Source organism: Aphelocoma coerulescens, chromosome 23, assembly GCF_041296385.1.
Source record: "Aphelocoma coerulescens isolate FSJ_1873_10779 chromosome 23, UR_Acoe_1.0, whole genome shotgun sequence".
NCBI lineage: Eukaryota > Metazoa > Chordata > Aves > Passeriformes > Corvidae > Aphelocoma > Aphelocoma coerulescens.
Window position 1 is genome coordinate 2,336,524 of NC_091036.1, and position 24,405 is coordinate 2,360,928.

General features: G+C 50.5%; 1 protein-coding gene across 9 annotated transcripts in view; it reads left to right on the forward strand.

Annotated features, from left to right (window-relative positions):
- SCMH1 (Scm polycomb group protein homolog 1) overlaps positions 1–24,405 on the forward strand; it is a 71,302-nt gene that overhangs the window by 38,667 nt on the left and 8,230 nt on the right. For 5 of the 9 annotated variants that reach the window (XM_069035777.1, XM_069035779.1, XM_069035780.1 and 2 more), the window contains 5 exons: positions 12,519–12,751; positions 13,307–13,433; positions 14,454–14,654; positions 15,300–15,485; positions 21,441–21,572. In XM_069035777.1, coding sequence (XP_068891878.1) covers positions 12,519–12,751; positions 13,307–13,433; positions 14,454–14,654; positions 15,300–15,485; positions 21,441–21,572 — 879 coding nt within the window. The remainder of the gene's footprint in view (positions 1–12,518; positions 12,752–13,306; positions 13,434–14,453; positions 14,655–15,299; positions 15,486–21,440; positions 21,573–24,405) is intronic. The other 4 variants (XM_069035781.1, XM_069035783.1, XM_069035782.1 and 1 more) reach the window with 3 other exon arrangements.

The following is a 24,405-nucleotide window of genomic DNA, read 5'->3' on the forward strand; positions in this document are numbered from 1 at the left end:
AATTGCTGCCTTGGCACGAACCCAGCTGGCAGAGAGCCCCAAGCCCAGGCAGGCAGGGCAGAGCCAACACAGAGCTCGTCCTCTGCCACCGTGCCAGGGCTGGTGGGAGCTGGGTGAGGGCTCTGGGGACACTGGGCAGTGCCTGCCCAGGTCTGTGTGGGCTGTCAGACCCTGCTCGCTCTGCCTGGGCTCGGCTGCTGCCTCCTCTGCTGGCAGAGCAAGCAGATGTGAATAGTTGCAGATAGTTACCGTGGGGATGGGCTGAAGGGGAGCTCCATCCAGCCCGGGCTCACAGCTCTGCGTTACCTCGGGACCTGCCTGCAGCAGCTGCTGCAGTGACTCCAGGGGGTTACAAGATTCTGGCCCTGGATAGAAAGTTCATTAAGTTCTTCATTTCTCATCACCATTGCTGCCATGTGATTTATTGTTTAACTGCTTCGTCTCCTCAAAGGAAGATGATGATCAGCGGCTAGGTTTCCTGCCCAGGGGCAAAGGTAATGTGTATTTTTTTATTTTATTTTATTTTGGATATTGCCTGGTTTCTCTTCCTTCTTCAGCGTGAGAACATAGTGGTGGGAAGAGGAGTCTCATCAGGAATAGTTGGCAGGGTAACACTCAGGTGAGCTCCTGTGCTTTCCTGCTTGAAGGACATGGGAAAATACTAATTACTGTCTCTTCAGGACTGAGCTGGGATTTGGAGCTCCCACATCAAGCTGGAGGATGTTGCTTTGCATTGGCATGGCTGGTTTGGGGACCACACAGGTAGGGCTTATGTACCAACAGCAGCACGAAGGAGGGTCCACAGAGGAGCTCAGGTTTTTATCCATGAGTGTAACTCACAAGCAGCCCTGGTACCTGGGTGGTGCTGCTTCTCAGACTGCTGTTGGAAGATCCCAAGAAAAATCTCTTGAGCTGTTTGGAGCACAGAGCCAAGGGTCTTTGTAGTGATGCTGCCTCGGCTTGGATGTGTGTCCTGAAATATGTGTGGGGTTTGGAGGTTTGGGGCCTTGGATAAGGGAGCCCAGCACTGCGGGAGGCTGTGGGGTGCCAACAGTGCCTGTGGCTCAGCAAACACCGAATCTGTGGCTCAGTGGGAACCATGGCATGTCAGAGACCTGAGACTACTGTGTGATGTCTTGGGGCTGGCAGGAGCCTCTGAGAAGAGGAACTGATCTGGGAAAAGCAGTTTCCTCTGGTCCCCTGCCTGTCCTTAGTCTCAGTGTCTAGACCTTCCTCTCAACTTGACTTTTCCTTGTTTTATTTTGAAATACTTCATATCCCAGAGAATCTGGGTTTTGTTCAGGATGTTGCCTTCCCTTTTCCACCATGCTTCCTGGCCCAAAATGGGGTTTCAATATCTCGGGCTGTTACTGAGTCTTGGCAGGAGGTTTCAGTAGGACCCTGCTGTTGGAACCTCCCTCTCTTTGGTTTAACAGCACTGGGGTCATCACTTTATTTCTGCAGGATCTCTGACCAGTAACAACACTCCTGTTAACTGGGACATGGTGCAGAGCTGTGTCTGTGCAGGCTGGAAGTCTGAGTGCTTTCAGGATGGAATTGGACAGCCTCAAGGAAGAGTATTCCAGGGCTGTTATTTATGGTGGTCTAAAAGTGCCTGACTCAGGAGGTCCTGAGCTGCTGGTTGCAGGCAGGGCTGGTGGCTCTGCCCAACCATCCTGTGCTGGGAGGTTCAGAAGCAGTGAGCTTAAAGTATGCCCAGGGTGACAGTTTGTGTAGGACAACCACAGGAAGAGCAGAATTTCCCATCAGGATGAAAGGGTTTAAACACTCAGTACTATGAAGCTTCACTTCAAGGATTTCAGGCTCCACACCTTGTTTCTGCCTGTCACCATATTCCAGCCTTGATGACAGGAGCTTGGTCCCTTGTAGGGGTCCTGCTTCTCATGTGGGCACCTGCTGGAGAAGCCAGAATGATCGATCAGTCTCCTCTCACACAGGTCTGTAAAGGCTGCACACAGTGAGTCCTTAATCCCTTCAAGTTGGAAGGGACCTTAAAGCCCATCCAGCCCCACCCCCTGCCATGAGCAGCGATGCCTTCCACTAGCCCAGGTTGCTCCAAGCCCCGTCCAGCCTGGCCTTGGGCACTTCCAGGGATGGGGCATCCACATGGTTGTGGTGGTTAATGGGCTGGGTGTGATTGGAGCAAGGTGGGTGTAAATGGGAGAAACAGCCCCATTTTGGTGGGATTTTTGACAGTGATTCCATGGAAGCAAGAACATTACATCATCTTTTCATGACCTGCTGGGGAGTTTCTTCATTTTTTTGTTTCCTCCTCATTTTTTGGAGAGGGGAAGTAAATGCTTTTGAGCCCAGTTGGCTCAAAACCCTGGCTTTGGGGAACAGGCCTAAGTTGCCAGAGTGTGCATTTTTATGGAATCCGGGAGCTTCATGCTGAACACAGAGCCCCACTTGTTACAGAGAACAGACCTTTTGCAGCTTGTCATTGTTCTTCTCTTGATCTTTGGTATTTTTATAACTTCTGAACTTTAAAAAAGAACAGAAGTTGGAACAAACCACACCCAGTGAGCACTCTCCTCATTCTTTGAGCACTGATAAGTTGAAGGTATTCTACTAATATTTTACCCGGAAGCCAAAGCTAAAAAAAGAGCTTCAGAGAAGATCAGAGCAAGCAGAAACCCCAGGAACTGCCCTGAATAACCTGAGTAGGGCAGGAATACAGAGCCATTCTCAGTGTGGGGTTTTGGAAACCCCTGGCAGTTGCCTCCCAGGGGCAGAAGATGTGATCAGCCAGTGTGGCTGTAGTGGTCTCTCATGGCACATGCTTTCACTGATGAGCATCCTTGATACAGCTGTGTATAAATAGCAGCAGAGCCATGCAAACGTCCCAGGGGCTGCAAATCTCTGGAGAAGCCAAAGCTCTGTCCTGCTGCAGGTGTGGCTCAGGTGGGCTTGGGCATGGTGCCCAAGCTGAGAGCTCGACAGGCAGTGGGCTGGTTGCTCACTAAGATTTGGCTCTGGGGTCTTGGCGAGGACCAGACATGGCAGCCATCGCTGGTGCTTTTGATAGTGCCCTGCAGGGACAGGCTCTGCTGTGGCCTCTCTTGAAGCACTGAGTCTGGAAGAGCTGCAGTGATGGCTTTCCTCAGGTGTGGAAATCAGTTGGTTTTTGTTGTCACTGTCTGTGTCAGGACCAGAGGTGCCAGTTCTGCTCGTGCTCACTCTGCCAAACAGCTCCAGGGGTCACAGGTGGGTTCTTCTGTTGCTGCTGGGTACTCACTGTGTGCCCATGGGCACTGCCATGCAGGAGACAAAGCCTGGCTTAGGGGTAATCAAATTAAGCTTGAAGTTCAGATTTCTACTTGATTCTCTTCTCACTTGGGCATTGCTGTTTCTCTTGGAGCTTCCTGGTTGCCCCTCAATCTCTCCTTTCACCCACTGGTGCATCCCCTTGGTCAGGAGCTTGAGTTTCAACTCTGCTGATGTGTTTCTTAGGCTGGAGCTGCCCAGCTCAGTTCTCATCTCCTTTCTGTAGTTCAGAATATCTGTTTTAATTCCAAAGCTGCTTCACAGGTGATTAAAACAACACACTGCTTCAACAGCTTTGTTTTTGCACTGAAGAGCAGAAGATGAGGCTGTGATAGGGGGATCACAGCAAGCAAGAACCCAGGTTGTGTTGCAGCCAGTTTATTTGGAATAAGAAATGGTGGGATGGGACAGGAGAAAAACTGCTGATTTGGGATGAGAAGAGGGTGATTGTAGACAAACCTGGCATTTCCTTGCCCTCTGCATTTGAACCATAAGCTGCAGGAGGCTCACTTCAGCTCCTTGTTGTCCCACCTGGGAGCTGTGTGGGAGGAGGAACCGTGCTCCAGACAGGCTGGGGGAACTGGCGGCCCCTGTGTCAAGGAACATCTGGCTGGCCTTGAGAACTGGACCCAGAGATAAGTATCTGAGCACTGGAGAGGTAAAAACCAGTGCACAAAAGTGTGCAAGCTAAGGCCACCAGCTTTGTATAACTGGGCTGCAGTGGTTGCTGCACACTGGCTCCTACAGGTGAATGTTTCTCTGAGGGTGATGAGGACACTGTGCAGAGAATAAATGACAGCTGTGCTGCAGTCTGGGCTGTAATTCTGCTGAGGGCTGCCTGTGCAATCCACATGTGCACACTGAGTCCCTCAAGCCATCCCTGCTGTCCAGAACTGCCAATTTTCTCCAGGGTGTAAATGCCTGTGCCAGGTCTGTTCCCAGCAGGATCCTTCTGCTCCTTTGCTTTGCCTTCGGGGAGCTGGAATGGAGGCTGGCAGGGAAAAGAAGGGCTGAAGAAGCAGGAATGTGCTGCTGCTCCTCCAGGCCCCAGATGTGTAATTGGCAGCCTGAGAGGTCTGTGGCTGGTTGTGCAGATGTTCCACAGCAAATGTGCTGAGGCATGAGGTGCTTTGAGCTGCTGGTGAGGGAGAACTTGCTTGGCAGCTCCAGTGGTGGGACAGGAGGCCATTCTCCCTGTCCAAGTGCCAGACTTTGCAGGGGTTTATAGGAAAGATGTGGGTGGCACTCAGTTTCCCCATTCATTTCCTAATGCTAGCCAGTGGGTACAGTGCAGTTAAGTTCTTTCCTGTGTGGGGGAGAAATGAAGACTTGGGTTTGGGACTAAGGGAATCTGTGTGCTCAGCACAAAACTGAACACGACTTTTGCTGAGGACAACAGTTTGGGTATCCTTGCTCTGCACAGGCTGTCACTGTGTGTCTCTGATCACGAGCCAGCCACTTCTCTATGTTTATTTTGCCCTCAGCAGAGCAGGGATGGTGCTGACCCCGGGGCAGTTTGGGGGATACGTCTGTTGTGTGGCACACCCTGACACTTGCTGTGCTGTGTCTCAGAGCACTTCCCCTCACTGAGGAATATCTGCACATGGATGTTTATACCCTAAAATGCATCAATAACTGCTAAGTAACAATAAGAGTTACTGCCTCTGAAAGGATGCTGGAAACTGATTAAAACCATTACAAGATGTTGGATGTTGTGTGCAGAAGAGCCAAAGCAGTGTGAAGGAACTCTCAAAATGCTCAGTGTGACCAATGAGTTTTGATAGGACCAGTGAAGGGCAGTCTGGGGGGTCCTTGTGTGCAGCAGGCAAGGCAGAGCTGAGCCCTGGATGAAATATCCCCAGAAAGTCTGGAACTCCGTGGAAATGAGGATCCAGGCATCAGCTGCATGTTTGGAGACTTTTTGCTTGATTTGAATCAGTAAAACGAGGAGTTCTATTCAGTTGGTGACATCCAGGGTTCTGGTCTCTCATTTTTCCAAAGTGGAAGCTTTGTCTCTGGCTCTTTCCAGCCGCTGCTCTGCTGTTCTTGTTCAGTGAGCATTGCAGCCCAAGTTCTCTGTCCTGAAGGAGCACGAGGCAGCTCAGAGCCCAGGGTTGTGCAGCTGAAGGCAGCAGTGGATTTCTCCACACTCACTGCTTTCTGTTTATCACCTGCTGTGTTCTCTCCCTGAAACTCAGTCTCTGCTCATGGACTGCCACAGTCCTGCCTGCCCTGGAAGGGTGAATCCTTAGACTTTCTGAGCTCTCATCCCCTGATCAGGTCGCTCATGGATGAGCAGTGTGGATCCCGGTGCACCTCCCTGTATTCCCCACATAGATATCTCTCCTCTTCAAGAATGAGTCTTTGCCCCTACCTCTTGTAATCCTTGATTTATGCCTTTAGAAACCTTTCTTCTTATCCCATGGCTCTGGAGGTGTTGTCAAAGCCTTTGGTGAGGATCTTGGAGGTAGATGGGCTGTGTCACATCCTTCCATGTGGTCTCTGGCCAGTCCAGACCCCTCCAGGTTTCTGTTGCAGTAGCTGAACTGATGCTGCCCAAGTGGCTCAGATTCCTCTTGGGGGCTGTGTTATTGAGTTAAAGCCTCTGTTTTGTTTTGGAAAATGTTTTAGCAGATGTACCTTGTGCTTGGGTAGAATTATCTGCTTGGGTTTAGCAAATGTCTGGGTGAATGGGGCAGACCGAGATGCGCCAAGGGCAGCCTTGGAGATGGAGAGGTCTCTAGGGTCCCAAGTTCTGGTGTTAAGTTGTGCAAGCAGACCCTGTAGGTCCAGAATAGGTTTTTTGTCTTCAGCTCCAGTAGCACCAACTGCAGTCTCCAGCTCTCTTCTACGTCTCCATATGTGGCTACAATCAGAGGTGGGACATTTGGGACATTTGGGCTGCTTTGCAGTTCAGTGACTGCTCTGGCACTTGAGGCAAGTCACTGAAGCTTGGGTTGTCATGTGCTGCCCAACACCTCTGAGACGTGGTGCAAGGTGCTGGGAACACCTGCCAAGGTTTGCAGGGTCCCTGCTGTGCTGCTTCAGGGAGCACTGGGTGTAGTTGCCAGTACGGTTTAGGGCACACGGGAATGCTGCTGTGAGACTGAAAATGTGACTTGTGCAAATAACAAACAGCAGTCGCTGGTATCACTGTGACTCTTGAGACATTTTTTCCCCCAGTTGTTTTATTTTGATAAATAAAACAACTGGAAAAACAAATAAAACAACCCTAAAAAATGGCACAGCTTGTGCTGGGGGATGTACAGTGGCATCTGCAGTGACAGAGCTCATCCAAGTGCTTGCCAACAACTAGGAGAAGTGCTGCTCCAGACCATGCAGATTTCTAAGCCTTTTAGAAATGGGACACTGATGATGAATGTTCAGAGCCTGTCTCAGGTTCAATAAATGTGCAAGGCATTGCTTTAGTTTGAAGTAACAGGTCTTCATGTGCATGTGGATGTTCTGCCCAAAAAAGACATTATAATGCACCCCCATGGTCAGGATGAGCGGGATGGAGAGTTTTGGGGACTGTGGGTTTGGGTTTCTTTGTGTGCTACTGTGTAACCACTGGCCAGGGGATTAGTGGATAAAAGAACCTTATTTCAGTAGTCAAAACCTGCAACTAGACAAACCTTGTGTAAAAAGAAAGTGTATCTTAGAGAGCTGATCATGAGAACAGGTAGAACACGCCAAATCCTGCAGCACCTGGATCCCTGCGCTGTGGGGATATCTCCTCTAGTCTCTGCTCAAGCAGGCATTTCAGACTGGAGAGCATGAATCCCTGCAGGAAATACTGAATTATCAGAATAATTGCCTTCTCACCTTTAAATTCCAGGATTTGGAGTCATGTTCTTAATGCCTGTCTTTGCAAGGAGCCCATGTCTCCCCCCCCATGCTCCAGCCCTTTCTCCTGTGTTGTGTCTGCCACATCTGCTCAGAGCTCAGGACAGTCCATGTCTGGAGCCTTCCCAGGGCTTGTATTTCTGTCCCAGTTGTGCTCATGATGGTCAGTGATGACCGTCTCTGCTTTGAGAAGAATCACAAGGATTTGAAGCTTTCACCTTTTACTCTGGGACAGGCACTGAGCTCTGGGTCCTGTCCAGCTCCAGCCTTCAGGATGTCTAGGACTGAAATGCCTCATGCAAGGAAGGATTCAGCCAGATGTCAACAAGGTTTCTGGTCTCTGACAAATTTGCTTATCTTAAATGGGTCTCTTTAACCCACCTCTTTGAGTGCTGCTTCTGCCCATGAAGTGCTGAAGATGGGACAAGGGGCAGTGAGCACCAAAGGACCACTGGAGGGGTGGCCTGCAGGACATCCATCAGAGGGGCTTTGGAGGGGGCATGAGTGGTGTGCTCAGAAACCTCCCCCTGCACTTCAGGACGCTGCAGGGGCCACTACGGAGATCTCCAGGGAGAAGAACATGATCTATGGCTGCATCCAAGAGTACAGAGCCCTTGGCACAGAAAATGGGAATTTGGGATTTGTGCTCCTGCAGCTCTTGGTAAATGAACCTGGTAAATTAGAGAGAAAGGCAGAAAACCCTTCTGCAACTTCAACTTTTCTTTGTTCCATATTTTTCTACATGCTTTGACTTTGTAATTCTTGTCCCAAGGACATAATTTTGTCTTCTTCAAGCTGTGACAAGCCTGAGATAAGCTGAAGGGTGACAAATGCTGCTTCCTAGCATTGACTAATCCTCGGAGTGTGGATGGCAGAGTCTCCTATAAGTAACAGTTTCAGTCACAGTGTGGCAGGCAGCTGCAGGTGCCATGTATCAGCTGACAGGGGATATTTTGGCATTAGGAAGTAGAGCCTGAAATCAGGAATCCTCTGTCAAGTCTCTGTTTCTGCAGAAAGCTCAGAACTATTGTTTAAACTAATCCTTCAGGGATGAATGACATCATCAGTGGTGCTCAACTTCTCTTCAGCTCTGAGTTCAGCCGTGTTTGATCCTGCTTCTTCAGGGTGATGTTTCTCACTTTGGCAAATGGATCCGATGCCAGCCAGCCCAGCAAGGAGCCAGCCTCCCCCTCTATGTCTGCCATTGTTCTGGATGCCTGTGTGATCCAAAACAAGACAGTTCAGCCAGCAGAAAATTTCCAATGATTAGTTTTCTGTCCCCTTAATGAGCTGAAGTAACCATGAGTTCAGATCCCTGAATAATTCAGGTCAGAAGGGATCTCAGGATTGCATGGCTCAACTCCTCCAAAGCAAGGCCAGCTCTGGAGTTGGTTAGATTGCTCAGAGCTCAGGTGAGCACCAAAGCTGTGGCACAGAGAGATGCTGCTTTACTCAGCAACAGCAAATTGTTGATTTTTTAAGTAAGAGAGGCCCCACTTGATTTTCTGAAAATGTGGTTCCTCTCAGTAGCTTGTACAAGGAAGAAGAAAGTGAGAATGTCTCTGGCAGCTGCTCTGTTGGGCTGGCACTGTCAGCAGCTGAATCACAGAACATTGTGAGCTGAATGGGACCCACAGGGATCATCCAGTCCAGCCCCTGGCCCTGCACAGACACCCCAAATCCCACCCTGGGCATCCCTGGCAGCGCTGCCCAAACGCTCCTGGAGCTCTGGCAGCCTCGGGGCCGTGCCCATTCCCTGGGGAGCCTGGGCAGTGCCCAGCAGCCTCTGGGGGAAGAACCTTTCCCTGCTCTCCAGCCTGAGCCTGCCCTGGCCCAGCTCCAGCCGCTCCCTGGCTGCTGTCCCTGGCCCAGGAGCAGAGATCGGAGCTGCCCCTCGGGAGGAGCCGCAGCCCCCGCTGAGCTCTGCCCTCAGTGTCCTCTGCTCCAGCTGGACACACCAAGAGCCCTCAGCTGCTCCTCCTGTGGCTCCTCCTGACCTTCCAACATCTTTTTGGTCCTTCTTTGGGCACTGTTTGATAGCTTTAGATCCTTAATAATTAAGATATAATAATAGCAATAATAAGATGCAGTAAATGGAAGCTTTTGGCAGGTAAAGGAGACTTGGGTGCAGACAGTGGCTGGAGCTGTGAGATAATACTGCTTGCTGGGCACAGCTGTTTTCACCTCAGGAGCTCTGTGGGTGCTGGGGTGAATGCAGGCAGGGCTGAGTGCTGGGCAATGATCCCTCCACAGCAGCCCCATGTTTCTGGACCACATCTGCATGACAGCAGGGGCTGAAATGCTGCAGAAAAATAACAGGCACCTGAAAAGAAACTTCAGGCTCCTTTAGGAAGTATCCAGTCACTGGAAGTGGTGCCGAGGGGCTGAGGCAGAGTGTGGCCAGCTGTGTTTTGGGGGCTGCACCATTGATGTGCGGGTGCAGCTGGTGGGAGGACTCTGCCCTGGAGCTCTTGGTGTCTCCTCCTCACACAGCTCAGTGCATCTGGCAGGGCAAGAGAAATGTATTAACACAGGCTGGTGTTTGCTCAGATTCTGGTTCAAATCCAACAAAAAGCCAGGCAAGTCTGCTGGATCATGGGAGGATAAGACCTCATTTCATTAAATCACTCCGGGTCAGAAAAATTGCATTGCATCAGTCTGATGGAATCAGCCCCAGGGAAAACATCAGTGCCTGTCCAGGGCTGTGCTCAGGGCTGTGCTCAGGGCTGTGCTCAGCAGTACTGCTGGGCACACAGCACCAATCCAGGTCACAGTCTGTGTCTCTCTGTCCTGAGCTGGCTGCACATTTAGATGTAATTTAGCCTGTTTGGTGAACAGCGTCCCTTGCTGTGCCAGCTCCTCCATCCCTGCAGAAGCTGTGGCAGAGCTGGAGCTGTGCTGCCAGGGGCACAGGGTGGGAACTCCTTGGGGTGGCTGAATGACACAAGATGTCCCATCAAGGGATCTGCATACACCCAGTTATGGGCTTTTGTTCCTCAAATCCCAAAACCAATTCTTCAAGCCTGTCAAATTACTATTACCTATACTGTCTTTACAGCTGAAGTAGGCAACAGATTTTTCTTGCATTTATTTCACCAAAAGATGAAATAATTTTTTAACATAAAATTATACAGTGAAAGCTTGCACCCCAGGACTTCATCTGACAGCAGTCTCCTTTTTCCTGGCACAGGGCTCCCAGTGATGTGGTCCCAGCCTGGGAGCAAAGGGTGCAGTCCAGCTGCTCTGCCTACTGCATGCCAACTTCCCAAATGCACCATTCTGTGGGTTTGTTACTAGTAAAACTGACAGCATGGGTTTGCTTCACAGCTTGTCTGTAGAATTCTCAATTTCTCCTCCAGGTTGGAGAAACCTCACTGTGGCACAGCTTGGTTTAGACACTGAGCGTTGAGCAGATCTCAGATGAAATGCTTCCCTGCCCTGGCTTCCACATCCCTTGGATGTTTAACAGTTTCTTTGAAGTATGGAGAGTTTTAGAATCATGGAATCTGGAATGGTTTGGGTTGGAAGGGGCCATAAAGCCCATCCCATTCCACCCCCTGCCATGAACAGGGACACCTTCCACTGTCCCAGGCTGCTCTAAGCCCTGTCCAGCCTGGCCTCGGACACTTCCAGGGATCCAGGGGCAGCCACATCTTCTCTGGGCAACCTGTTCCATTTTATCTGTGTTTATTCTTGTTCTGTCAACTCATGGGATTCTAATAACGGGTTTAATACAAACATTTCTCTGCTGAGATCAGTCACTGCACACCTGAGGCCAGAGGCCCCACGATTCCATGATCAGCACCTGCCTTACATGAGCCATGCCTCCCTGCAGCTCAGTGTCAGATGTCACCTGGAGCAGGTGACACTCCTGGAGTACCATCACTTGTAAGAAGTGCCTGAGCTATCATATTCATTTTCTTACCAGCAAAATAATCTTGCTGTTAATATTAACAGCTCAGACAAGGAGTAGTAAAACCCTATTTCTCCCACATTTCCTGTGTCTGCCTGACACAAAAAAAGTCTTTATTTGAGAAGTCAGATAGATCCTGATGGCTGCGTGCTTCTTCCCAGCTTCTGATACAGAATGCTAATGCAAAAAAACAAGGAAATAAAATTAAAACTAAACCTTTCCCTGCCCACATGACAAGCAGAATGGGGATGGATCCTGGATGCACCATGTTATTTGGGTTGGAAGGGACCTTAAAAGTCATCTCATTCCAACCCTCTGCCGTGGGCAGGGACATCTTCCACTAGACCAGGTTGCTCCAAGCCTCGTCCGGTTTGGCCTTGGACACTTCCAGGGATGGGGCAGCCACAGCTTCCTTGTGCCAGGGGAATGAGTCCTTGCTCACAGTAACTGCTCATAAAATCCTCATTAAAGAAATCTTAATAATCTCTGTATATGCCCACAGTTGTGCCATCCTGGTATCAATCTTTTATTGCACTCTCTTTCCCTGGCTAAGACGTTTTTCCTTAACTACAAAGCCCCTGACTTCAAAAGTGTTTGCTTGGGTTTTTTCCTAATTCCTTGCCCCTGTGTTGAATACACATTGAGGTTTCCAGATATGAGAAACAAGGCATCCTAAAGATCACTCTGCAGTTTTCAAAATGCAGCAGGATTTTGTTTCTTTTGAGCAGAAATTTAAAACTGAAGGAAATACTGGCCTGCTAGGCTGAGCCAGCACATCTCTAGCCTTTAGCAGGCTTGGGAAAGATGATTGACCAAATTCAGGGGATTTGTAGGCAAGTATACCAGAAACCTGGTTTTGTCATGGAAAGAGTGAGAAGATAAGAAGGAGCAGACTTGCCTCTGGCAGTATGAGGGAGGAGCAGGGCAGCTGGTCCAGCTGAGATGGGCTGTTGCTCAGGGCCAGGAGCAGTAATCCTTGCAGGCAGCGAGGCTCGAGCTGGTCCCTTCCACTGCAGTTTGCTGGAAATTTAGGGATGGAACAAATTTGACGTCAGCCTTGAGAGAGGGGATTTCCAGTGTTTGCAGCACTGGCTCTGTGACTGTCAGACAGGTCTTGACTGATCCCTCCCTAGGAATGCTCTTGGAGCCTTTTCCGTGGTTGTTGGCAGGTCACCACTCGCACAAGGAAGATCTGTAGGTGCCAGTTATTTTCAGGAAGGAAGGTATGGCTGCAAGCATGATCCTTCTGGAGCTCAGCCCATCCAGGTTAAGCCCCAGTGTCCCCCAGCTCGAGTGCTGAGCCAGGGATCCATGTGTTGGGTTTTTACTCTGGCATGGAGAGCAGTCCCCCCGCCCAAGGGGCTGGGAGTACTCCAGGTTTTTCCATGTGACACTGTATAAAGATGGAGGCTGCTCTTGTTTTGATTCTCGCCTGATTTAATTACATTTGCTTTTTCTCTTTTTATTTCAGTTGTGATTCCAAAGAGCCCTTTACCTGCCTCCGAAGTAAACTCGGAGAAACCTAGCATGCACAGTAGCACAAAGACTGTTTTGGGGCATCAACAAGGGCAAAGGCGTCGCAAAACAGGGAAGAAGCGTGGTCGAACGACCAAAGCGCTAATCCACCACCCCATGCCTACACCCTCCAAGTCAGTGGAGCCTTTGAAATTCCCCAGAAAGAGAGGCCCCAAGCCTGGCAGTAAGGTAAAAGCTGATGCTGATGCAGGCGGGTGAACAGCAGGTGCTGCAGGTCCTGCCATGGGATGGTGCATGCGTGTGTTTGTGCACGTTTGTCTCAGCCTCTGGCTGTGTGACTGCAGCAAGTAGGAGACCGGAGGGGTATGTGGGCTGGGAGTATCCTCAGAGTCCAGCCCCAGAGCTGTAGAGAATGTCTGTGTCCTAAAAATCATTTCCATCAAGAACCCATGTCTTTGGAAGCACATTGGCTGTGGAGTAGCATGGCAGATGCTGGGAGCACAACAGGATGGCCAAAGGGTAGAATAAGCTCTCCCGTCCATTGTGTGTGGCTAGTCTGAGTCTAACAGAGGTGGCAGATCCCAGGCTTGTTATTTTTCAGGATTGTGGTTTGTAAAATACACACTTATTGCTTACTAGGTTCTTGAGACACCCCATCATCACCATCAGAAATGTGTCATGTTCCACAGTGCCTTGTCTGTTGGATGCAGAGGAGAGTGTAGTGATCATGGGTGGTAAAGGAGAGCAGGGGTAAAAGGAGAAATATCTCCTCTTTTTCTGCAGAGGAAACCTAGGACATTGCTGAACCCAGCACCCACCTCTCCAACAACCAGTACCCCAGAGCCAGACACAAGCACTGTGCCCCAGGACGCTGCTACAATCCCCAGCTCTGCCATGCAGGCTCCCACAGGTAAGGAGGGTCTTGGACCACAATCTTGACAGGATTGCACAGCTAGGAACTGCAGCAGGCAGACAGCAACACCCCAAGAGAATCCCGTTTCTTCCTAAGCTGGTAAACCAGCAATCCTTACCACTCAAGAAAGGCTGGCCTGAGACAGGCACATGAGTCCAGATCAGCTGCTCATTTCTCTCTCTGTCTGTGTGGAAATAATGAAGTAGGAAGATTGCAGGCCCACCTGTTGAGTGCAAGGACCCCTTTCCCCTGCATGCTGGTGACTCCACAGCTCTCCAGGGACACTTGTGGCCCTTTGTGCCCAGGGGCAGTCGGGTGTACAGCACCCCTTGTGAGCCTCGAGCATGAGCTCTCCCACACTGTGCCAGGCACAGCTGCTGGAACTGTGCAGGGGGCAGACGAGGTGCTGAAGGGCTGTGATCTGCCCAGCTCCAGCCAGGATATCAAGGCACAGAGATACAGGAGGGAATAGGGGAGGAGGAGGAGCAGCAGTGAAGAGTGTATGCACTGCTACAGCTGAGGATGAATCTGGCCAGGAAAGTCAAATGCAAAGCTGCTTTTGACATGTTGAGTCAAGCACTGGATATGGGCTGAACCCTCTGTTTCCCCACAATGTAATTTGCCAGTTTTCAGAGGAACATAAAGAAGCCAGTTTCCCTAAAAAGGAAAGGCTGTGGGAACCCCTCGAAAGTGGGGGCTGCATTCCTTCGTCCCCTCTGAACATCACAGCCACCTTCCCTGGCTGGCATGGAAACCACTTTATGGTCTGACTGCAGGGGAGAGCATGGGAGAAACAGCAGCAGTTTGGAAGGTGAGCATGAGACAGGAAGATTTTGGAGGTGATTCCCCTCTAGAAGCGGCTCCACTGTGAGGATGCAAGTCAGGCAGTCGTGGTGGATTCACTTTGTGAGCAGTTGGACAGTCTTAAAATCTCAGCATCTCTCAGGTTGGATTTTAGGCATCTGTTTCTCGCTTTCTTGAGTGGGTTAATGGCAAACACATTTCTCATCTTGGCAGTTTGCATTTACTTGAACAAGAACGGCAGCACTGGGCCCCACCTAGACAAGAAGAAAGTTCAGCAGCTGCCAGACCATTTTGGACCAGCTCGAGCTTCTGTTGTCCTGCAGCAAGCAGTACAGGCCTGCATTGATTGCGCTTATCATCAGAAAACAGTCTTCTCCTTCTTAAAACAAGGCCACGGGGGAGAGGTCATCTCAGGTGAGAACGGGCCCGCAGCACTTTGCCTCCAGAGAGGTTGTTGCAAGAATCCTCTCTTTGGAAGATGTCTGTCCTGAAGCTCGCTGCAGCCACAGGCCAGGGGCAGACAGAAGAGTTCTGCCTTCTCTTTCTTGCCACACATCTGTGTCAGTGAAGCAACAGCTGGCGGCTGACTCAGAGCGGAGCAGTTCCCATGGCCTGCGGGCACAGCTGCTGGAGCAGGCAGTGCTCAGTCCTGGCATCAGCCTGGGCAGCAATCCTGCCGCACCGACCAGCCCCCCACGCTGCCCCAGCCCTGGGAGGAGCCACAACAGGGGGGATTCCTCAACTCCTCACGGAAAGACAAGAAATACCCCGGGTTTTAATTTTCCTTTAAGCCCGTGCGTAGCCAGATCTGCGAGCGCAGGCCCCTCCTCGAATCCTTTCCGTTCCCTCGGACGTGGCTCCCCTGGCGCTGCTGCCCCGGCCCCGTGCTGGGTGCAGCAGGCTGGTCCTGGCCTGCCCCGGCAGCGGAAGGCAGTGGCTTTGTTGGCTCTAGACAGCCCAGCGATGCCGAGATCCAGGAGCTGGCTGTGCGGCCCTGGGCGTAGCCTCCCGCCTTCGCGGGGGGTTCACGTGTTGGGCTCTGTTTGTTTCTGTCTCCAGCTGTGTTTGATCGGGAACAGCACACTCTGAACCTGCCAGCAGTAAACAGTATCACCTACGTCCTCCGCTTCCTGGAGAAGCTCTGCCACAATCTGCGCAGTGACAACCTCTTTGGGAACCAGCCTTTCACTCAGAACAGCCACATGCAGCGCTCACACGAGTACGACCACGACAGGTATCTACCAGGTAGGAGCTGGGGCGGGGGCGGCACTGTAGGGACCCAGGTGCTCCGTGTCTTAACCCAGATTTTATCTCTATCTCCGGAGGAGGCAGGCCTGTGTTCCAGAGCCCTCTCACAGGGTTCATTACATCACACCCAGTGTTGTGCCCATGCCCACAGGGCTCTTGTTGTGCAGGATTCCAGTTGCATTTCCTGCCTGTCGGTTTGGTTTCCATCTCCGCTGTAGGTTACCGCTCATCCGTGCTGTCTCCTTGTCTTCCCTCCTCTCCTCATCCTGCAGTCCTTCCCGCTTCCTGTAATCTGATTATGGTGACTTCACAGAGCTAGGAATTCAGGTGAAAGGCTGCATGAGAAGGGAGAGTGATAACGTGCAGCAGATAAACTGGAATTAGAAATTAATTAAAGCAGAGGGGTTTCCACGCTGGCCGTGGATCTGCTGCCAGCAGCCAGTGCATTCAGCCCTCGGTGACAACATGGCCTGTTCAGGGGTGATGCTCATGCAGCAATCCGAGGCAGAGGTGGTTTTGTTTTCCTTGGCATGGCATTGAAGCAGCTCACCCCAGCAAGACAGTTCATGCCACAGTGCAGATTGTCAGGCTGCAGAACTGCTCTGAAGGAGAAGCAGTGGAAAGCAAGCCTGGCAGTTGCCCTGCAGCGCGGGGCAGTGGCAGCAAGCCTGGGGTGATGGCTGCCCCACAGGCTGTCTGGGGGCTCTGGGGGAGCTCCTGCTTCAGGAATGTCAAATTGTGGAGAGGATCAAAGCTGTCTGCACCCTCTTAGGTGGTTGACAAGTGCTGATCTCCTTTCCTGTCTTGCTTTCTTCTCCCTCTAGTCAGCAAATAGCTGTGGTGGTGTTTGAGGTCTTTCCAAAGTTAATCCTTTCCATAATTATGGCTCTGGCAAGAAAAGTGAAAGCTGTATGAATGTAAAAGGATGGGAACTTAGGAAGAACTGTATAAGGAGAAGTTGTTAAGCAGGAGGTGTGGGGACAACAAGCAAATGCCGCAGTGCTTCCATTCATTGCACCTCACAAAGCACCTTAGGCAGAGTCTAGAGAGCGAGAGGATCTTCCCATCCTCTGCTTCCTCCAGGGCTGAGCAGAGCCTTGCTGGAGCCAGCAGGGCCAGGAGCAAAAGCCGTGCTGTGCTGTGCTGTGAGAAGAGGAGCTGTAGGAAATGCAAGGACAGGAGCAGCATGACTAGTTACTGGCACTGGAGGCTGTCCCCTGAGGAACCCTCAAACAGAAGGAATCCCCTTGTTTCAGTGTGGAGGTACCCTGTCATCATGAGATAAAGCAAATACAGAGTGGGAGGGAAAGCACCCAGGTCTGGGCATGGATGAGAGGGCCCTGTAGCTCACACACGGAGTTTCCAGCCTCCATGAGAGGTCAGTGATGACTGTGCCAAGAGCTGGACTGCTGGGCAAGATGGAAAAGTATAAATCAGAATTCAGGGAAACTCAGGCAGAGCACCGGATCTGACACGATTCTGAGACCTGCCCATCCTGAACTCTGGTTCAGAGTGTTTGCAGCACTTAGAGAAAAATTAACCACAGTCCAAAGAAGTGACAGCACCTAGTCCTGCACTTCATCCTGATGTCTCAGAGCTTGTTGGGCAACACCTTTCTCAGGCACCTGAAAGAAGGTGGTAAACATTGTTATCTACACATTACAGTGGCTTCTGGTGAGGGCAGGGAAAGAGTGCCAGTGATTCTGGGTGGTATGGGCTGGTCATGGAGGAATGAGGGTGCAGTTGTACATCCTTAAATCACAGCAGATGTTAAGGCTGCTGTGGTCTCACCTTCAGCTCTACATGTCCTGCCTTGTTTCCTCTCCAGTACAGGAATGTATTGTATGGGGCTGGTTCTTCCTGTAAATGGCCACTGGTTAGGACTGGGAGCTGGTCTGAGTTCCCAGAGCAAGCTGGCTTTGCAGGAGCACCCCTGTGGGTGCCATGGAGAACTGGTGTGTGTGCTTGGGGCAGAGGGAAGGTCTGCAGCAGCCCTTAGGTCAGCAGTGTCCTGCCATTCTGCCTTACTGAGTAGATGGAAATAAGGGGAAACAGACCAAGTTGTACATCAGGAACAGCTGTTTGCAGGGAACTGGGCAGCTGATTGCTGTTCACAGCAACACAAACAGGATGTAACCTGGAGCCATCTGAAAACACAGGACTGGAGAGACCTTCTGGACCACTGAGCCCTGGCTCCTGCTGTTACAGCACCACAGCACACAGTGTTTCTTGGATTAAATCTGGAGTTGCCAATTTTGCTTTTCCACTGGAGACTGCTCCAAGGTTTTTTGCTGAGATTTTAGAAACTATGTTGTAATTTCCAGTCGTAATTTATTCTTGGGCAACTTGGTATCTATGTCTCCTGGTCTTAATATTGTCTTTAAGCTTAGCTTGGTTCTCTTTCTTCTGGAAGTAGTTGCAGAGCAGTTGTAGCCCTCAGAGAAGTTCATCTTTTGGCTGTACTTCGCTCTCCTCAGCCAGTGTTGGTTTGACTTAAACTTCATGGGGTGGCCAGAGTGCCACCCAGCACTCTGGGGAGGAGCTCACGGGGACCTGGTGCCACAGCACTGGCACCAGCGTGGTCACAGAAATGTCTCTGCAGTCACTTTTAGTCACTGTGTCCTTGTAACAGGTGATGATCAGCCTGTCCTGGTCACATACCCCGTTCTTCTCATCCACTGTTGTCACCTGCAGGTCCCCAACTCATGGGACAGTGCATCAAGTGCACATCTGGATTTAGCTGCTGGATTTTCCTCCTTGGTGGTTCTTGGTTCTATAGATATCCCTCCTGCCTGATTTTAAATGCTGCTTTGTCAGGCCCGACATGGGAAAACATCAGCAGATTTCATCAGTGAATCTCTAAAATTTCTGCCACAGCTGCTAATACAGTTATTAAATGACACTGGGCTCAAGGATGATCCTCAAGCAGATTCACTGTTTGCTCCCCAGTCTCATGTTCCCTGTCAGTGTGCTGCTGACAGCTTTCCCTCTCCAGTCAGATTTCTGTGCATAGAACAAGGCTCCTGGTAATTCATGTTCTGTCTCAGCTGGTGGCTCTCTGTACCTAACATCTTGCTGAATTCCAGGTATATGAGGTTGATTTCTCTTCCCTCATGTGATAGATCAGCATTTCCCCATCGCAGGGAGGCCGTTGGGTCGGTTTCCTCTGATGAACACCTGCCATAGAATGTGCCATGTGGATTTCCTGCCCTTTCCTTCAGAGCCTTGTGGTGCTGCTGAGGTCGGACATAGGCATTTTATTGTAAAAATGCTTTTTTCCACCTTCTTTTTCCAATGTTGGCACCACATTTCGAGTCGCTCTCAGTAATTTGGTGATGAGCTCTGTTAGAATTGACTGCGGCAGACCCAGAGTTTCAGGTGCACTGTCATTCTTGGCTTCCTCTGCACCCTCAAGTCTCCATTTTGAGGACATTCAATTGTTTGACTTAGTCAATGGTGGATTTTTTCATTCCATTCCTTTTTTTTATCCTTAGAGCCTTGCCCCCAGTGCTCAGCATGGCTGCAGCTGGAAGTGAATCCCAGAATGGTTTGGGTTGGAAGAGACCCTTAAAACTCATCTCATTCCACCCCCTGCTATGGGCAGGGACACCTTCCACTGTCCCAGGCTGCTCCAAGCCCTGTCCAACCTGGCCTTGGACACTTCCAGGGATCCAGGGGCAGCCACATCTTCTCTGGGCACCCTGTGCCAGGGTCTCACCACCCTCAGAGGGAAGATTGTTTTCCATATATCCAGTGTAAATCTACCATCTTTCACCTTACAAGTGCACTGAGTGCAGGGGGATGTCACAGATGCATCAGCACCTGAGCCAGGTGTGTAGGTGTGCTCTGCAGCCAGGGAGGAGGTGTCAGTGCAAGGTACATTGTCCTAAAGTAGAAGCCCTGAGTGGCCTGACAAGATGAGGTGAGTGATTGTCACTGCTCGTAAAGGCATCCATCCCCATGGCCTTGGGACGGCCCACAGCACCATCCAGGCAAGGCAGGTGAGCTGCTCTTCCTCCCACCAGCCTCCCAAGGCAGGGGAGGTGAGAAATCCCTTCCAACTGTCCTGTCATTTGGAGGCAAGGACAACCCTTTTTCCTTTTTTCTCAATCCTTACTTTTCTGCACAGCATCCCCTCGCTCTGTTCCCCTGTGCTTGTTTCTTCTGTAGCTGAAACCCGGGCCTGTCTTTGCCTTTGCGTTGTCTCAAAACACAGAATGAGTTAAAAACCTCCCTTCATCCCTGCACTCCCCATCCTCTGAGGTGCATGGCTCCATGCTGAGCAGGGCCTTTTTATCCAAGTAAATGATCTCCTTGTTGTCAGCATCCTTCTCAATGTGAGCATCTATCCACTGAGGTTTGGGGTCCTTCCCTCTCAGATTATTTCCTCTTTGATGATACACTTTCATGAGGTTTCTGGAATCTTTGAACTCAAGGCATTTTCTTTGTATTCCTGATGACCTGAATGCAGTTCTGTCTGTTACTCCATTTCTTTATTTTCTTAAAACTTGTCCTTTAAAACCAGAATTCTATTTGTGGTTTATCCTCCCATTAATTTACACCAACCTCACTTCTGATTCCCAGGATTAACATCTATAACCTGACCTGCTGTGTTTGCTTTACTTTTAATGTCAACCACTTAAAAAAATATAACCCAAACCAAACCCTGATGAAACCTTTGTAAAGCATCACCTTCTGTTGTGGTTCTGTGGCTCTTGGGTGAAGAAGGTCGTGCAGTTTGACACGGGGCTATCCAGAGACATTACCAAGAGCATGTGTTCCCCTCTCTGGGCCGTGAGTGTTTCTTACAGGGACTCATCCTGAGGATGGAATTTGTTTTTCTGGCAATGTCACAGTGATTTTTGGTCATACTCCTATGGAGTCCCAGGGCCTCAGTGCAAGCAGCTCTTTCATTTCCCTGAAGGATGTTAATTGAACAGGTACCTTCTCTACCTTTGTGTTTCCCCTTGATCAACTCAGCTGTGCCCGTCTGGTGCTTCCCCCCACCTGTACCTCCGTTTGTTGGGCATTTTGCATCTCCCTTGGTGTCGGTCCCGTCGGTCCCCGCCATACCTGCTGCCCCTCCTGCACATGTTCCTGCCCTGTGCCAGCTGTTGGGGCTGCTCCGGGCTGGTGGTGGCTCCTGGCATTTGTGTACGAGCATTGGACCCCTCTGTGCCCGCACCCAGGAATGCTGCGGGCTCTCACATGTCACCCATGCTCAGGGTGGCTGGAAGGGCCCAGCTGGGAGCTGGTGGTCTGTGTGGGCAGGGGGCAGCTGGAGGGTCACCTCAGCTGGGACAGGGTCTGTCACCCCTGTGTCACTTACCTGGCTGCTGTTCCCATCAGTGTCAGTGCTTCCATTCCTTGCTCACCCACCCACCGACGCCGTGTGTGCAGAGACGTCCCAGCCCATCCCAGCGTCCCGTCTGCGGGGTAGGACAGGGAGAGTCCCGTCCTTGGGCTGTGTTTGGAGAGGAGCAGCAGTGACAGCGCCTGGGGGGTTCACAGAGGGGGGAAGTTGAAAATTGGAGTAGGGTTTAATCCAGAACTGTGCATGGCACAGAGGGTTTGCAGATCATCCAAGGGTTGTTTGCCAGTCATCCAAGGGTTATGTGTGTCTGAAAGGTGATAAGTGGGGTGAGCAGGAATTGTGTGGATTGAGCCAAGGCGTAGAAGGAGGAGAAACGGAATTAAGTCAATTAGAGGTGATATTTGGGTGAAATATGGCAAAACACAGCAAAGATTCTTTGTTAGTTTTCTCACCACGCTTTTTCTGTGATAAAACCTGCAAATTCTGCTCTGTTGAGCCCTGGCAGATGTGCTGGATTGCAGCTTGAACAGGTGGTGGGTACCCAGGCTGGCGATGCACACCGGGCTCAGGGGACTCTGTCAAGACTGCATTTCCCAGGACGTCTCCACTCCTAAAGAGGGCTTGTTCTCTTTTCCTAGACAGAAGCAGTTCGTTAGACGGCTCTCTGCAGGGACCAGGCCGGGGTACAAAGCGCTATTCCCAAGATTCCCCTCCATACAGTGCTCCTCTCTCCCCCAAGTTACCAAAGAATGACCATCACCCTTTGGAAGGTGAGCACAGCGTCTCTTCCCAAAGCTGGCTGTTCCCAGTGCCCTGTCCCGGCTGCAGCAGGGTCAGATCTGCTGTGCCAAACCGAGCTGTGGCTTCAGGGAGCTGCTTTGCTTGGCCCTGGCATGGGTTGTGCTTGGTGTTCCAGAGGGGAGTGGATGAACTGCTCTGTGCTGAGGCAAGTTTCCTGCACAGATGTGTCAGGCATGTGGAATGCAGCAGGAATTCCTTCTAACCCTGACAGTCATCATCTCACACCGTATAATCTGGTTTAGCTTCCATCACTGTGCATGGGATTAACAGTGCTCAAACTGCCCAGCTGCCTCAGTCAATCTGCCCCCGGGTTTTTCCCTGAGGGTTTGCTGCAGCCTGTTGTCCAGATGCTGATGTGCAGCTGTATGGCCAGGAACCTGCTGCCCTTTCCCAGGAGCTCATCTTGTTCCTCAGAGTCCTCCCTAAAACCCCCATGGGGTCTCACTGGCTCCACCAGCACAGCCACATCATTCCCATCCCACAGTGCTGCTGCTTCCCAGAGTCCCTTGGGATACCATTGGTGCAGGTGTGCCGGGCCATGTTCCCAACAGCAGCTGCAGGAATGTCCTCTTTGGTGTGTGATCCACAGGTGTCCCTTGCATGCACAGATGGGAGATTTCCAGAAGGTCCAGGTAGCCGGAGGACTCCCTGAACTGAGTAATCTTCAATTAATACACTCCCACTTTTGTTCTGAACTGCAAACCCTTAATAATGCAGATTAAAGATTTTATCTTACTGAGGCCTTTTAATTAATGGATGGTGAAATCTGCCAAGGTGTTAGTCACAATTCTTTGTGACTGAAATCCCTGAAAAATTGCTGGAGACTCCTGGGTGGGCTCGCAGTTCAGTGGCTTCATGCTCTGTTGCTGTCCCTTTAGAATCCCTGTTTCCCTGGTTTTGCTGGGGTTGCTGATCCCAGATGTGAGTGCCGAGCCTGGCATCTGTGGGTGATCTTGGTCTGCATCCATCACTGTGTCCTGTGCTCTGCAGGATCACTGACCCTGCCTCTAAGCACAGCTGGTCTGAACTCACCCAGAGAAGCTGTGGCTGCCCCTGGATCCCTGGAAGTGCCCAAGGCCAGGTGGATGGGGCTTGGAGCAACCTGGAGTAGTGGAAGGTGTCCCTGCCCATGGCAGGGGGTGGGACTGTATTAGTGCAGTAAATATTACTGTATCCCACAGCCATAGGGAGGAGGAGAGAAATCCAACAGGCAGGAATTGTGCAGCAAGATTGATTTATTTAATTATTTTACAAACTCTTTTGTAGACATTTTTCTTCATAGTCTAATTGGACAAAGGATCAGCCACCCCCTGGGGCTATTGGCTAAAATCCTAAAACATCCATTGGCAAAATATTTTTCTACTGTACCATAAACAAAGCTCTGCAAGGTCTCAGGTGTTCATAGTTTATAGAACTCTGCTACTGTCTTCTGTGAGAGAGAAAAGTCTCTCACGGATTTAGAAAATAGCAAGAAAAATTCTTGCTACCAGCATTTTTGTGTCCACAGGACTGGATGGGCTTTAAGGTCCCTTCCAACCCAAACCTTTCCATGATTCTGTGATGGACAGTTTCTACTGACCTCATTATCTGCAGTGATTAAAACTGTAGGTTTGTCACAGAGCTGAAGCGAAGACAGAGGTGGTGTGTGGCACTGCCTCATCTACTCCAGCATATTGACAAGTTAAAAACTGTTCCCTGAGGCCCCTTCTTGTTTCTCACCTCCAAATGGGTGCTGTTCTCCTTGATTCCTCTCTGATGCATCAGCCACTGCATTTGGGTAACTGTTGGCACAGCCCAGCCCCTCCTCTTCCCCCAGCAGGTGGGACACACAGTGTTCAGCCTGTTCTTGAAGCACTGGATTGCTCCAAAGGTTCAAATGCCTTGTTTGGGTGGTGAATATTTCACACTCTGTATTGTCAGTGACAGAGAAGGCTTCCATAGTGGCTAATTCCAAGAAGGAGCCTTCATTAGGTTTCTACAAGATTGATTCTTAGTCTGCTTCAAAGTCTATTCAGTTATCCCTTGGCCTTCGAATGGGTTGTGCCATCTGGATGCCAGAATTCTCCAGCGTCTTCCAGAAAAACACAGACAAGTGGGCAGGAAGTGTGTCTGCGTGTGAGGGGGGTGATCCTTCCTGCAGCAGCTTGGTCTGGTTCTGTTCTCAGTCCAAGCAGGGAGCAATGAGGTGCAGTTTCAAATTCCATCTAGAAATTCATTCTTACCCCACAGCTAAAAGCTGTAATGAATACATCCTCCTCCACCGTGAAATTGAGGTGCAGGCAGGAATATTTGCATTTCACAGGATATATTTTAAGAATATGCACCTGAAATACTCAGATATTGAGTATTTCTTGAGCAAGGTACATCTTCCCATGGGGGTGAACTCATGTCTCAGGCAGCAGCTCCTGAACACTTCCCAGTTTGCTGTATGGAAGGCTGTGAGCAGCAGTGGGACATCTCCATTCACCCTGCATTTGGCAAGAAGCAGAGACATGAGGAGGGGATCTCACATCTTGTATTGTTTTTCCTCTTGCATCCAGTGGCGTTTGTGTGGCTTTTTGCTGAAAGTGCAGTCCCAGCACAGTGGGAACCTGCCTTCACAGCCCATCACTTGCTGGAAGCAGTGGGTGTTCAGGAGTAGTGCAAATCACATTTGTGCTTGTGGCCAAACTCCCGTGTTTTAGCAGCAAAATGACACCGTTGAGTCTATAGCACTATTTGTTTAATTAAACTTTAATTATCTGCTCCCTGCCTCTCCACCACTAATTGTGGTGTGTTTCTCTACAACGTGCCAACTGCCAG